At 41.1% G+C, this 13622-nt stretch overlaps 2 protein-coding genes across 3 annotated transcripts in view; both read right to left on the bottom strand.

Annotated features, from left to right (window-relative positions):
- LOC116931518 (calcium-activated potassium channel slowpoke) overlaps positions 1 to 8719 on the bottom strand; it is a 28811-nt gene extending 20092 nt beyond the window's left edge. The window contains exons 1-6 of the mRNA XM_045180140.1: positions 7812 to 8719; positions 1355 to 1416; positions 1115 to 1211; positions 918 to 1029; positions 690 to 841; positions 435 to 602 (exon numbers count right to left, since the gene is read on the bottom strand). Of these exons, the coding sequence (XP_045036075.1) occupies positions 435 to 602; positions 690 to 841; positions 918 to 1029; positions 1115 to 1211; positions 1355 to 1416; positions 7812 to 8132 (912 nt within the window). The 5' untranslated portion in view covers positions 8133 to 8719. The remainder of the gene's footprint in view (positions 1 to 434; positions 603 to 689; positions 842 to 917; positions 1030 to 1114; positions 1212 to 1354; positions 1417 to 7811) is intronic.
- A 482-nt stretch (positions 8720 to 9201) lies between these two features.
- Positions 9202 to 12753, bottom strand: LOC116932850 (prolyl 4-hydroxylase subunit alpha-2). Of its 2 annotated transcripts, XM_032940744.2 has the most exons (17): positions 12607 to 12753; positions 12400 to 12543; positions 12223 to 12315; positions 11935 to 12162; positions 11782 to 11866; positions 11647 to 11716; positions 11336 to 11503; positions 10933 to 11135; positions 10724 to 10875; positions 10598 to 10655; positions 10326 to 10499; positions 10199 to 10266; positions 10027 to 10135; positions 9847 to 9966; positions 9657 to 9782; positions 9533 to 9595; positions 9202 to 9465 (listed from the first exon to the last, which is right to left on the bottom strand). In XM_032940744.2, the coding sequence occupies exons 4-17, from the start codon at positions 12135 to 12137 to the stop codon at positions 9361 to 9363; spliced, it is 1704 nt and encodes a 567-aa protein (XP_032796635.2). In that variant the 5' UTR covers positions 12138 to 12162; positions 12223 to 12315; positions 12400 to 12543; positions 12607 to 12753; the 3' UTR covers positions 9202 to 9360. The 2 variants fall into 2 exon arrangements, with proteins under 2 accessions (XP_032796635.2, XP_032796634.2); XM_032940743.2 differs by having other exon boundaries at positions 12223 to 12543.
- Between the last annotated feature and the right edge of the window lie 869 nt (positions 12754 to 13622).

The raw sequence follows: 13622 nt of genomic DNA, 5'->3' as shown, positions 1-13622 counted from the left end.
AGGTTGAACGTCATACAGAATTCCCCGCGGGTTTTTGATTGAATTTTGTTTATAATTTAAAAAGATGATTTTCTTGACGAATCATCCGTCAAACATTCCGTTTGGAATTCTGTCACGTCAGCTGTTACGACTTTTGTTATCGTTTCTTTTTATCGCAACAATCTCAAAGAAAATGCGCTTAAAGAAAATAAACTTGCGTTCCGCAAAGTTGAGCGCAACGTTTTGGAAACAAAAAGGCACTCGACAATTTCTTGTTTGATTTCAAAACGAAAAAAATAAAAAATCCCGTGGATGTAAATCGATAATTCAATTGACAAATTCAATATTAAAAAGAAAAAGGTTAGAATCATAAGAAAAAAAAAAAAAAACGGAACCAAAAAATCAAAAACTGCCTTTTTTCCGCCGGAATAGAGAAAAGTGGGTTCAAAACTTACCAAGCCGACGAGAAGAAAGAAAACTAAAAACGTCCGACCTAGGATCGTCTCACAGTAGACGTCACCGTAGCCCACCGTTGACATGGTCACGATTAAAAAATAGACGCACGTCCAGTACGATAATCGATGCGGGTTACTGAAGTCGAGCGGATCTCCGGAATTCTCCAGCTAATTTTTTTATTAATTTTTTTAAAATATCAATCCAATAATGAAAGGTTTTTTTTAACGTTATAAGTTTCGCGTTAATGCGTATACCAAATGGATGATTCCGGCGGCCGTCAACCAAACAGAAATGAAGATGGAGACCAGCTGAGCCAGCCGGATGGAACTGGATGTCTTGAGAATGTTGAGGTACTGCAGGATATCCGGCACTGTCATCAACCTCAGGGCACGAAGAAATCGGAGGCCTGAAAATGTCCAAAAATGATGGCAAATGTTAAGCGGAGTAAAAGCTCCCGATGATCCATCCAGGCCGCAACTTACCGATCCATGTTCGATCCAAATAGATGGACACAAATGAAGGAGGTATCGTAAAGTAGTCGACGAAAGAATACATCTCCAACATGAACCACAGTTTGTCGCTAGCCGCGATAAACTTCAAACAAAAAACAATTGAAATAAATGACGAATCATTCGATCGATGATTGATTTTCATCGGCCGCTTCGCCTTGGCCACTTACTCTGATAAAAAAATAAACCATAAAAAATATGTTGAAGGCGAGGTCGATCTGCTGCGTCATATTGCTCGACCACTCCTTGCATTGTTCGACACCCTCGCTTGAAAGTGACAGCACGTCGATGGCGGCACGAGAAAGAACAAACAAACAAAAACATCCATCAGCATCGGACACGTGCATAATAGGCGGCCTGCGTCTTCATCATCAAAGAGAACCTTCAATTTGGGGGGAGGGCTGTTTTACCTGGATGCGTCGATGAAATAAATGATGAGGGACGCGATGCTCAACACAAACACGAGTACCACCTGGTATAAGATAAACAACCGTAAATAAGAAATTAGTGTTTTCATTTCAAATTGTTTTTCGCGTAGCAACACATTCAATAGTTTTAGCGTATGTCAACAGTTCAGTTTGAGATCCATTTTGATAAGCCATCGTTTTCCTAAATAGCTTTCCAATCTCTTGAGTTTTGATTCGTGCAGCTTTATGTATATATACATATGTAAACAAGTCGGGTATATATATACAAATACAGACACAAGTGAAGAGTAGATCTATATAGCCTATAACGCAAACCAATAATAGATTTGGCGCTTTTCACGTTCACGAGCTTATAGACAGTCCCCGGATCCTTTTACACGCCAAGTTAACCGCAGCGAAATATATACAACGTCAAGTGTATAGCCTATACTACATGTATATTCGAACGGTGAGCCAAAGGATTTATCTTTTTTTTATCCTCTTTTTTTCTTTCCTTTTTCTTTTTTATGTTTCTCGTAAAGAACCCGCTCAGTTTGTTGGCTGTCAAATCTCTTCAATATATAGTTTGCTTATCTATATTTTCGTATACTTCACTTTTGCTGGTATGATGTGCTCTTTCTCAATTGCTTTTCCTTTTTCAATTGTTTTCGACATGTTGAAATGTTGTTTGATATCAAAGAACAGCTGCGACATTGTTCCATATTACAACGCCATTTCTTTGGTATAGTATATTACCTTTAAATCTAACGCACAGCGATGATGACATTCTCCTTGATTTCTTATACAGAACGCAAGAGAAAAAAAGGCTTCGCCGGTGTGAAGTCCCTTTGAAGATGGGAACAGAAGTCGTCATAGCTGAACGCTTGGCACTCACCGTTGTAACTCAATAGTCTTTGCATTACTGCGCTCCTTCTTTTAGACTATACCATAGGTTTTCCCTTCTATATACATCAAAGGCTTGATGATATAGCCGGACGGTTGGGTGTGGCCGTATATCTATAGAAGAGAGGGATTGATGATTGTGATGAATTACATCCCAGATCGTTTGAACTCCGACGGCTGGAGAGTAAATATATATCCAGCATGTATATATATATATATATACATATATACACAGACAGCCTTGCTGACGTCGCATTCCATCAAATGGCATCATCCAGGACCTCTTGGCCTCGATCAATACCAGCAGCTCCCCAACTTTTCGATGGCCAGGCATATAAAACAGAAGGGGCTTGCCTTCGTAAGTGAATAGCGCACTGCCAATGGAAGGTTGCACTCCGTCACGGACAAACCTTACATACAAAAAAGTTATGTGAGAGTGCCCCTCAGCACCATATTTTTTAAGGTCTCAAGATCGGCTCTTGTTCGCTCTCTCACAGGATTGCGAGGACAAGAGCGAGTCCATCATGGCATCAAGCAATCGAAAGGTCTGCGAGGTTTTTTTTTCAAGATGCAAGACGACGACAACGAAAAATCGTTGGTTCCAGGAGAAGCCTCACAACAATACCTTGATGATTGAAAGATTTTTTCTTCGTTCTTGCAGCATATTTCTTTCCGGTTTACTTGTAAATCACATAATAGAGTATAAAGGAGGGCGATGGCTTCTTTGGTAACGCACAAGTAATTGGACCGGTTAGCCGGAGCCTACGCTTTTTCATTAGAAAAACTCACATCATTTATCAAACTTTTTAAAAATCCCTGTTTTTCGATGATGGACGTTCATACATTTGACCTCGTATTTCTCGGCCAATATTTAATCAAGGCCTCTGTTGACCCGTTATCGTGCCGATACGGCCCCAGCACACGCTCGGATCGATCATGGTTAAGTCTAGGCGGGATTTCTTTAAGTATGTAGGACGAAGCCTTTAGTTTTTGTTTTTGTTCGTTAGAACGAAAAGCAGCCGTCGGTTATCCTCCGGTTTTGAGTGCCAAAATGTTGGTTATTGGCACTTTTTCTTATGGAAGAATGTTATTGATAATCCTCGCAGCGATTATTCCTTATATACGTACGAAATATGGCAACGTTCTTAAGGCTTCCATTCTATTTTGTTTGCATCGAGTTTTCCTTCTTTTTCAACCATCCAACGTAATAACCACTGCAGGCGCGCCACGAGTGCTGCGGACTTGAAATCAAAGACGCAGCGCTTAATGTTAACCACCCACTTTTCTTCTTTTTCGTGAAAAGAGAAGAGCGCTGAGAGGCACAGAACGCAGTACTTGTGTATAGACGGTCCGGGACAACAAAGACTGGATCGCATCCGCAACGGGCGGAACAAAAAAAAAGGCATAAGAATTGGCATCGTTTGTTTGCCTATACGGGGGGGTATAGACACAAAATGAGAGAAGGATGTTCCTCCATCAAAATTAAATTGGAAGATTTAAAAAAAAAAGAAAAAGTTGGCCATTGATCGAGCCAATGATCTTGTTGGTCGTGTACAGTCAATTCATTTTGAATTGATCGAAAAAGATTTCGCTTTTTTTAAAGTTTTTTGAGAGCAGAAAAACAATTTTCTTTCTCCTCTGAAAGGCAATCAGTTGGCCTATCCGCCGAGTGGCGCTCGCAGTTCTATCGAGAAAAAAAAAGAAAGCGAGGAGCATTGCGTAAAAGCAAAAAAAAAATAAAAGAGAGAATGTCTGCTGGATCTATATACTATTCCGAAACGAAACTATTTCGAGATGAGCTGTTTTTGCTCTTGTAACGACGGAGACATGCGTACTACTATCGCACCCCCAGCGTCTGTGTGTGTGTGTAGCAGCTTTTTTAACGACCAACGCAGTGATTGCTTGAAATAATTGAATAAAACCAGGTGTGGTGTATCTAATCATTTCATTTTTCTAGTCTGATAATGATAACGCAGAATGAAAGAAGGGCCAGTAAGTTGAGCGTGTGCAAGTCCAACTGAGTCAAAAATCAATGATAAAGGCAACTCTGCAGCACGGGGAGGAAGCCGGAAGGGGGGGAGCTCGGATACATCTCTATCACGACACACTCATGGCTCGGGTCTCCATGGCAACCCGTTCACCCTATAGACACACACATACACTGGCGTCCTACTAGCCTAGTCGCTGGATTGATTACATTCAATGACTTTGCTCGTTTCTTTTCGTATGTACGACCCACCAACTCTGGTGCCGTTTTTTTTTTCTCACCGCAGTTACTCGCAATTGGATGTTGGTGTCGTAACCAATCTAGCGGATAGTGTGCGCTCTTTTTAACCGGAATAACGGAACAAGGATGTGAAGAGGGGTGGAGCAAGGGCAAAGGTGAGAAGCAGCGGCGCATAAACAATGACAACCCCAGCGAGGCTCTTCAAACTCGTCTGTATAATCATTAAAGACAGTGGTCCATCGTTCAGAATCGCTGCTAAAATCAACTGGGGGAATAATTCGCTAGCGCAGCGGAAGACATTTGATGAGAGATAAAAATTGGGTTCCATAGAATTCGTTTAATGCTGTGTCTATAAAGAGATGAAAATTAACGTCGACTATCTTTCATTTGGTTGCGTGGGGAGGAAGGACAAATAAAAGGCTTAAAATGTAACCAGCTGGAACACGTGAGAAATGAGGAACACGGCCAGAAAGTTCTATTTTCATCAGCTGGACTGGCGTAAAGTCAGAGGGAAACGGAATACAAGAATCAACCTTTTTTTTTTTTCAAGTTCTTTTTCCAGATCTGTTGACTGCCATGTAATGTTAATAAGCCCCCCGAAGAAGAAAAAAGGGCTGAGCTATTTGATAACACCAAAAGAAAAATCTTGGCTTACTCTTACGCTGTAACGCGCCATTAAACTAAGCCTTATAAACATCTTAAGGGTCCCATTGAGAAGCTCACTCTCGTACACGGGCAAAGTTTATATGAAAAGTTGTTTGTATCGCCACGCCTTTATCGAGTTATCCGATGAATATCGTCTATACCATTTGAATGAAGAGCTCCACAGTAAAAAAACTGGTGGCAGTTGTATATACGGCGTAAAGAATAAAGCGGAGGGCCATCTATATTCCCAATACTGAATGGGGCCTTCCGATCGAGTCGACGATAGAAAATGCAGCTCAAATATACCCGATTTATTGGGCACACTTACAATGAACAGTAAGAAGATTTCACGAGTGATCCGCTCATCCTAGAGCGTAAAACACCGTCACAAAGATCGCGTGCAAGGGTTGGCCTGGACAGGTCCAGTCCGATCAGGCACCGGTATTGATTCGTGCATTTCATAACCACCCCCCCCCTCTCCCCAAACGATGCCTTGCTGTCTACTTCACGTGCACCACGAAACTTACATTAAACCCAGAAGAAGAAAACTGCTATATATGATGTATATATAAAGGAAGCCAACCATCTTGTGTGTAGTGTACACTAGAATTTGTAGGCCTTCATGTGCGGGACATTTTCTCAAGTCGATGTCATGCCCTTGCCCCGACATGATCAACATAATCTCTCCATCTCCACATGATTTGTGTTAGCCTTTTTCTTATTTTTACGTGAGTGTGGTTGTTTGTTTTGTTTTTTTCGTAGGCTCTTCTGCGTTTTGCTCGCCCATAAAGCAGTTGTCTTGGTGACCGTGTGTATAGCAAAAGGCATTGACCTCTATCTCTTCTTTTCTTTTTTTTTTTGTATATTTGAGTTCCACTTGTACAACTCCGCCTTTCCTGCGCGTAGCCTAGCGAAAACGTTTCAAGATTCTGTGCGCGCTCGCGAGCTCTTGCGGATCAATCGATGTCGCGCTTGCGGCCCAGCAGCACACACGACCAGTCTAAAATTTGAGACTGGACGAGGAGCGAAAAGAGATGCATCTACTTAGTCATCAGGCCGGTAGGCCGAGCCGGAAAGAAGAGACGAAGGGAATAAGCGAACACGTTTACGGTCTTTAAAAGGACGTTTAGTTCAAGACGATGATGATTGCGCTATTTAAAAAAATTGTAATAATAATTTGCCTTAGAGTTCGTCGAACTTTGAAATTGAACGAGATACGACGTCAGGCGAAATAGATCAAACGACAATATTTGATTCGACCATCTCTTTCTCGATTTCAATTGCTAATGAAAAAAGATATCAAAACTGCAAGGTTCAAAGCAACATTTGATTTCTGTTTTTCACGGCAGACTTTTCATCACTTTGAATTAAAGAAATGTTTGTTTTGTTTTTTCCCCATAAAAGACATTGCGATCGATAAGATCGATTCGGGTACGACTCGGCCGATCAAAATTTAAACCATTTAATTTCGAGGTCCACTTTTTTCTACCTTAACTTGCACATTGAATTGACCTTATATTCTCTGGCTATTGTATGTAGTTTACCACCTACGTATATCCTTCTTAAAAACCCATTTCACCAACGTGATATAGTTCTCCAGCTGGCTTTGTGTATTTTGGTTGAACGAATAAACCCCCCTGCGTTATGTTGCTCTCTTTACGTTTACGGGGTGTGGAACAGCTGACGCAGTATTGATTGGGACACCACACACGCACACACAGACCTTACACACTGAGTAGTATGTGTGTACAGTCCCCGTTCTCCGATGGGAAACCCTTCCAACATCCAAGGTGCCAATATTTAGACTTCCTTTTGCCAACTTTCTTATTCTCGCATCACTGGCACTCGTCAACCGAATAAAAACGTATATCACATTCACCTCAAAATGTCTGCACAATTGAAAAACGAATTTCAGAGAGAATAGGACACCCAAACAGTGTATATAAGATAGAAAGGGCGGGGTTGAATTTAAAATACTATACGGGTCCCCAAAGTACAAGCGATCATGCTCCCGATATCGGCAGCATACGCTGAATTCTCATAGCCAAATAGGCAGAACTTGCAAAGCAACCAAGAGAAAATAAAAATTATCGATCTGCCTATCGATCAATAAGAAATATTCATCCATGTCATTCCGAGATGATTTTTTTTTTTTTTTTTTGCTGTTCCTTTCTTTGTGTTCGTATTCCATGTGTGTGTATCTTGCTCGGGTTTCCCAATATTCGGCCATTAGGACTATATACTTATATACATACCCAGGATCGTGTGTGTGTGTGTGTGTGTGTGTGTGTGTGTCTGTGTGCTTATAGATATTTCCATTAGCTCGTAAATTGGCTTCACGGTTGCTATAGGCGCCGATCTGGCTGGGATTGGCTATAGGCAAGAGGAAATTCAAGTGGATTTTCATGTGTCGTGACCTAACGAAGACAAAGACATGCTACTTTGACACGCTACACCATTGTTACGTGTAGCATCGTCAAAAAAGTTTGCCGTTTTTTTTTTTTTTATTTGGCTCATTTGACTTACATCGAAGCCGACGATGAACTTTTTAACCACCCACCCCCAACGAAATTTTAATAAGCGCTCGCGTACGTGCCTCCCCTTCAAACAAACAAAAAAAACGTGGCTCTATTTGTTTTGCACGATTTAAAAAATAAAAGTGTTGATGGGGGATGAAGGACTTACTAAAATGCGTCCAGTCGTGGTCTGTCCGGAGATGAGCTCGCCGGCCCAATCTTTAGCGTCAGTGACGAATGTGCCTTCAAACTCTTCCTTGGCTTGCCGCGGTGGTTTCGGTAGATTCTGCTGCTTCAGATCACTCTGACTGTATTCGGGAGATGGGTCTTTGCGACAACAGATAATGGACATGGCTCGCCATATTAGGACAATCAGAAGGCCGGCCAGGAAGGTAAAAATGCTCGACAGGAGGAAACACCACCACTTTCGGTCCTTGAGGCATTCAATCTCCTCCGGTGAAAGAACGAAACCTTTATCGTCGTCCGACATCTTGGGATTGGTGTGATGATGGCTGACGAAGTGGTGGTGGTTCGGTTGATAATATTCTTCAGGGAACTCCACTTTGAAAGATTTGAATCGACAATTTACAAATTTACAAACTCAAATAAAAAAAAAAAAAAATGAAACAAAAAAAAAACAAAAACAAAACAAAACAAAAAAAAAAAAAAAAAATTGGTTTTTGTTAACCCGGAACCCCCAGCCCTACCCCCTTCTTATGGCAGCTCTTTGAAAAGCTAAGGCCGGATGGAAGGGCTGGATGGGTACGAACAAAACTTGTGACGCTGTTCGAATTGATTCTCTCCACACTTTTTGATGGCCGATTAAAGGAGAATGTCAAACAATCCGAATCGCTTCCCGATAAAGAAACTTCAATCACGACAGGTCTCACAATCAGCGTTCGAACTGCACTAAAGCCGCACATCGGGAAAATGAAGAAGACTGCGGCACAGTACCAAACAGATTCGACTCCGGCGGTGGCAGTCGGCACTTGTCGAGTGAGCAAAGCTGATGCTGACGCGCATCACATCCGCACCGAAAGACGCGCACGTCCGTTCGCAACCATGGCCGCGCTCAATATCTTCGCACAGGGCACCCAACTCGGGGGCCTGCCCTGTTACGTTTCTCGTCGTTATCTTAGGCTGATGATTGGTTGCAGGGCTACACTGCAGCGCTCAGCCCGGGCAATCTTTTGGCTTCTCTAAACCTTTTTTCTTTTTTTTTTTTGCTATTTTTCCTTTGTCCTGGCTGGGCATATGAGCTGCAAAAAAAAAATACAATGCGGACGGACTGGTGGTGGTATAGATATAGCTCTACACGCGTTGGAAATATACTTTCGCTGGGTTGAAATAAGAACTGGTAGAGCCATCTAGCGGTTTTTAGTTGAAGGAAAAGTTGAACTTGTTCCGGGTAGTCGGATCAATAAATTCAACGACGCTTCATATTATACACCCAGGTCGTGAAAAAATAGTAAGGGAGCAAAACGATCAATAGTCGGTTATCTCATAAGCCGCCATCACATTCGCTATTCGTCCGGTTTAATCAAATGGAACGGAGCGAATTTATGTTTTCTTTTAAATAATATTTCCAGCCAAATTAATTTTCACAACTGTTACATCATATTATATAGCGTGACGTCTAAGATGTACCATAATTAGCGGGCCGTATGTCCACTACGACCCGGCTGCGTTTAATCTGTATGGCTTCGGTTGAAATGCGATTAGTTTCTTGACATCATGTCTGCATATACCCTAGTGTGAGGCACTAGGGCATCAAACTTTTCCAAAAAATGGAGCCCGCATTTTGCAACAAACATTTGATCGTACTGTTAACGAAAGAAAGAAAGTAAATAGGAGTTGCAAGTCGATGTGTATAGATTCATCAAAACCTACTTGGCGAATCCATTTATTTGATACCCATTTACTACCATGCAAAACAGGACAGGCTCCATGAATCTGTCAAGGAAAAATTAAATTATTTAAGTCGACGGGAGTACAATTAAACCGTATGTCGTACCGTGGTGAGATCCGGCTCTCCGTTCTTGTACAAATTCCACCAGAAGGCGGCCGATCCCTTTCGTGGCCAGCAAGTAACTCCAGCGTTTGGGAAAACAGTTGCTCCACCAGCTTCCACATCCGTTAGCTACATATTTGTAAAAAGGATTTTTATTTTGATGCAATTGGTCGAAACAATCGCATCAAATTACATAAACCATTAAAGTGGCAATTCTGTCACCAATGCGTAACATCCAAGGATCTGTATCTTCGCGATTAACTGTGCTATCAGTGTGTGTCTTATACAAGCCACCGATGCCATAATTAGCCACCTTTGATTTAAAAAAACTCAATCGATTTTTTATTGGAAAATTGAACTTTGAAAGTGAAACCTGAAAATGTTCAGAGGCCGTTTCGGGAGTGTAGATCAGACCGGTGACTATTTCCATTCGACGTCGAATCGCTGGCAATGAAGCATTTTCATTCTCCTCTAACCAGGCACTTGTACCAAAACATCGATAAAAATTAAAGTTATTCACTTACGACACAAGTTTTAAAATTTACTTTTTACTAGTGCGAATCATACTGCGAATAAAGGTCCCGTCCGGCCCCAGATGACTGGATGTAGCCAACTGTTTAAAAGAAATGCTCTCATTAAAAAACAAATAGTGGACATTTAAATTACGTCTACTTTAGGCTCTGCAAGTTGACGAAGAATGTCCGTTTGATGGTCGGTTAGCAAATCATGAAGAACGACGATCATTGGGTCTAGAGATTGTTGTTCAACTTTCGCCGGTTGAAGCAACAAAGCCGGATGACCTCTGGTCACTAAATGGCATCGTAAACTTGCATCGATCTTCACTGTCTGCAGAAAATGGTAAAACGTAATTGTGTTAATCAAGGACAATGTTGCCTGTTATTGCTCCCAAGTTTTGATGGCTTTATTGCATTCGATTTACGAACCCTTAGTTTTTCTCCTCGACAAAGCCTTTCGTAGCTTTCGTTTTGTTCATCTTCGCTTCTGTACGAAAAACGTAAGAAAGAGAACAATAAAAATCGGGATTCAATCTAAAACTGTAGAAAGTATACTGTTGTTGGTAAAGCTTGGGCGTGAATTTCTGCTCGGAGAGGCTTTCGTACTTCTCGCTACTTCCCGATCGGAATAATTTTTTGTTCACTGGATTACTATTAGTCTGCCAATGCATGCCGAGTGGTCCTTTTTTCTCCAGAACGTCATCATGCTATAGAAGAATTAGGGTAGATTAATGCTATTCGATACATTAATTGCGATTACATACCACAATACTGGCATAGTTCATGAAATGCTTGATTTCATAGCCAAGAATTTCGGTCGTTGGACCAACATTGTCTTCCTCCCGAGCTAATTGACGTAGTGCGGCCTCACCCCATTCTAAGGCAGTGTCGTAATATCCATCGGCAAACGCGTGCCGCGCTATAAAAAAGCAGTCACGACTGCTTAAATCTTGCAGACTTTGGAACACTATAATTTAGTAGGGGGAAAAAAAAAGCTGTTTTTAAAAAATGTCTAAATATAGACGAATGAATAAGTTAACTTGCGTAACGTTCTTTTTTCAAATGTAAAAATAAGCGTCCCGAAATAGAAACAGAATCAACTGACCGAGATTGCCTTGCTGTGCATACAATTTATTTTAAAAAAAGAAAGGAAAGCGGAGAGATAACCTTGTTCTTTCGACTGATCCACGCCAGTATAACGACCGTCGGCTAACGCAGTCACGTTAAGTTTATACGTGTCTTGAAGGCGAATGAGTGCAATTGCAGCTCCATGCAAATCGTGCGACTCGGCGAACACTGATTTGTCACGCAACATCATGACGTGATTACAAGCATCTGAATGTGCACATACAAAATGTCATGTGCTTACGTCTATAGCTTTTAGCAAGTACACTTAAATATACGTAAAAACATCTTGATAATGTAACGAAGGCGGTTAACATTTACGGTAACATATGGAAAATGAAAGAATCACGCACCGTTACTGGTGATAGACACATCACGAAGAATCTGTTCCGTTGTACGCCAGTCTACGGTGAACCGTTTAATCTAAATTAAATGAGTAAAAATTGAATTAATTTAAAGACAATATAGAAAGCTGTAACTTTGTCAACCAAATGATAAGCGTCCACGGGATTAGCCACCAACCAGGCCGAGTTTAGTTCTCCTTTTATTGCCTGCCGATACGTGGTGACGTAACTGTAATAAATTTAATTTTAAATGATAGACGAATTCATGGAACAATTTGGAGTAAAGTAGATTCTTACTCTTCAACGATGGCAAGTCGCTGTTTGGCTTCAATCAGAAACGAATCGACTGTGTCGACAAGTTTCTTCTCTTGATGGACTAGATCTTCCATTTTCGAGACGGAAGAGAATACGTCATCCGCTTCGATTGATGAAAGGGAAGTTGATACTATTTTTAGCCAGAAAACCAGCAGCAAAGTAATTACGGCAGGTGATGGTTCCATGATCTCACTCACCAATCGCCTTTGTCTTTTAGTAGTCAAAAATTGAAACTCCCGATAAGAAAATGTTATTTAAAATTCAATTCACCGTTTTAATTCTGGGCAAGCGACGAAAACGTCCTATTAGCTTCAAAGAATCTCAAAGACTGAGCAGCCAATTTGAGTTCTTTGGCTAGGTGACCTAAAAGATAGTTGCAATTGACCAAGTAACACAATTTGCTAATAATATCAATCATTGTCTTTTGCAACAATAAAACTTTCACACTCTAAAAAACGGCTATGCTAAACCAAAATGTAAACGATATTTCGTTATTAGTCCTTGAGGTTAAATATAGATTTTTTCTTTCTTGCGTCACCAGTTGACTTGCAATGCTAGTCCTGTCAAATTTCAGTCAAGTATCGCACAGATCTAGTGAATGGAAATCAGCCTTACATTAAATGATTTGTCTTGATTTCAGAAGCTTTTTTATACCTTTACTGCCTACTGTCTGTCGTTGATAACTTGATTAGAAACAAAAACGGATCGACATGTGCATGAGGCCAGCTGCCTGTCGCGATATTCTTTTGTTGGAATGGAACATTGTACATCTCGCCTCCATTTATATCCGACCCCCCGACCCCCGAGTGGCGGGAAATGTTTTGTGCCGCTGCTAGGTTTGCAAAGGGTTGTTTTCTAACCCCCTCCCTCTCACTTGCTAAAAAGAAAAGTTCTTCTCCATGTGGCTGCAGTAATGTTAACCTTGAACAAAAGTTGCAGCGGTCCTAAAATTTTCCCGCCACTCGGAGTGGTCGTATATTTTGAGGCGAGTGAGACTATGAGAGTGACCACCCTTCCTAAAAATGATCACCCATCCCTCATGTCCTTGCATATTATCTGTAGGCATAATTTTTGAAGTTGTGGAACGAAAAAATCAGGAAAGAAACAGCCAGATATCTCCTGAAGGCAGAATAATTTTCTGACCCATCCTGTCCTCATTATCCAACGAATCATTTTCGGTTTTCTGTTCTGCTCGAATTGAGTCGCCATTTCGACTATCTAACAATTGAACTCAGATATCTCAGTTGTTTGGTGGCCATGCTATAACCATTTTCTAAAGGTAAAATCTAAAAGGTGTGATCTTTTCTAAAAGTAAACAGGTGGTCGGTTTACTAATTGTGACGTGAAAGTTGATCCAACATAATTATGTGGTGTTTCAAGTGTAATCGGATGTTCTAACGTAAATCGTCATTTCTGAATATTCTTTTCTTTTTCTTGAAACCCTAAGGTGCTGTTAAGTTTTCAAAAGCAGTCACATGTCACCCAGGCCTGACCCTGGCGCGTTTCTAAATAACGTGTCCACAAAGGCATTTGGGAACAGGATCAACTCAGTGGACCCAGTGCTGCTAATTACGAATGGTAATAACAACCAATTACCTTTGGCCATAAGAGAGAAGACACTGTGGACCCTAAAATTTTCCAAAGAAAGGAGCAACCACGAGTCATAACAG

Source organism: Daphnia magna, linkage group LG10 (assembly GCF_020631705.1).
Source record: "Daphnia magna isolate NIES linkage group LG10, ASM2063170v1.1, whole genome shotgun sequence".
Classification (NCBI taxonomy): Eukaryota; Metazoa; Arthropoda; class Branchiopoda; order Diplostraca; family Daphniidae; genus Daphnia; species Daphnia magna.
This window is presented reverse-complemented; position numbering and strand designations above follow the sequence as displayed.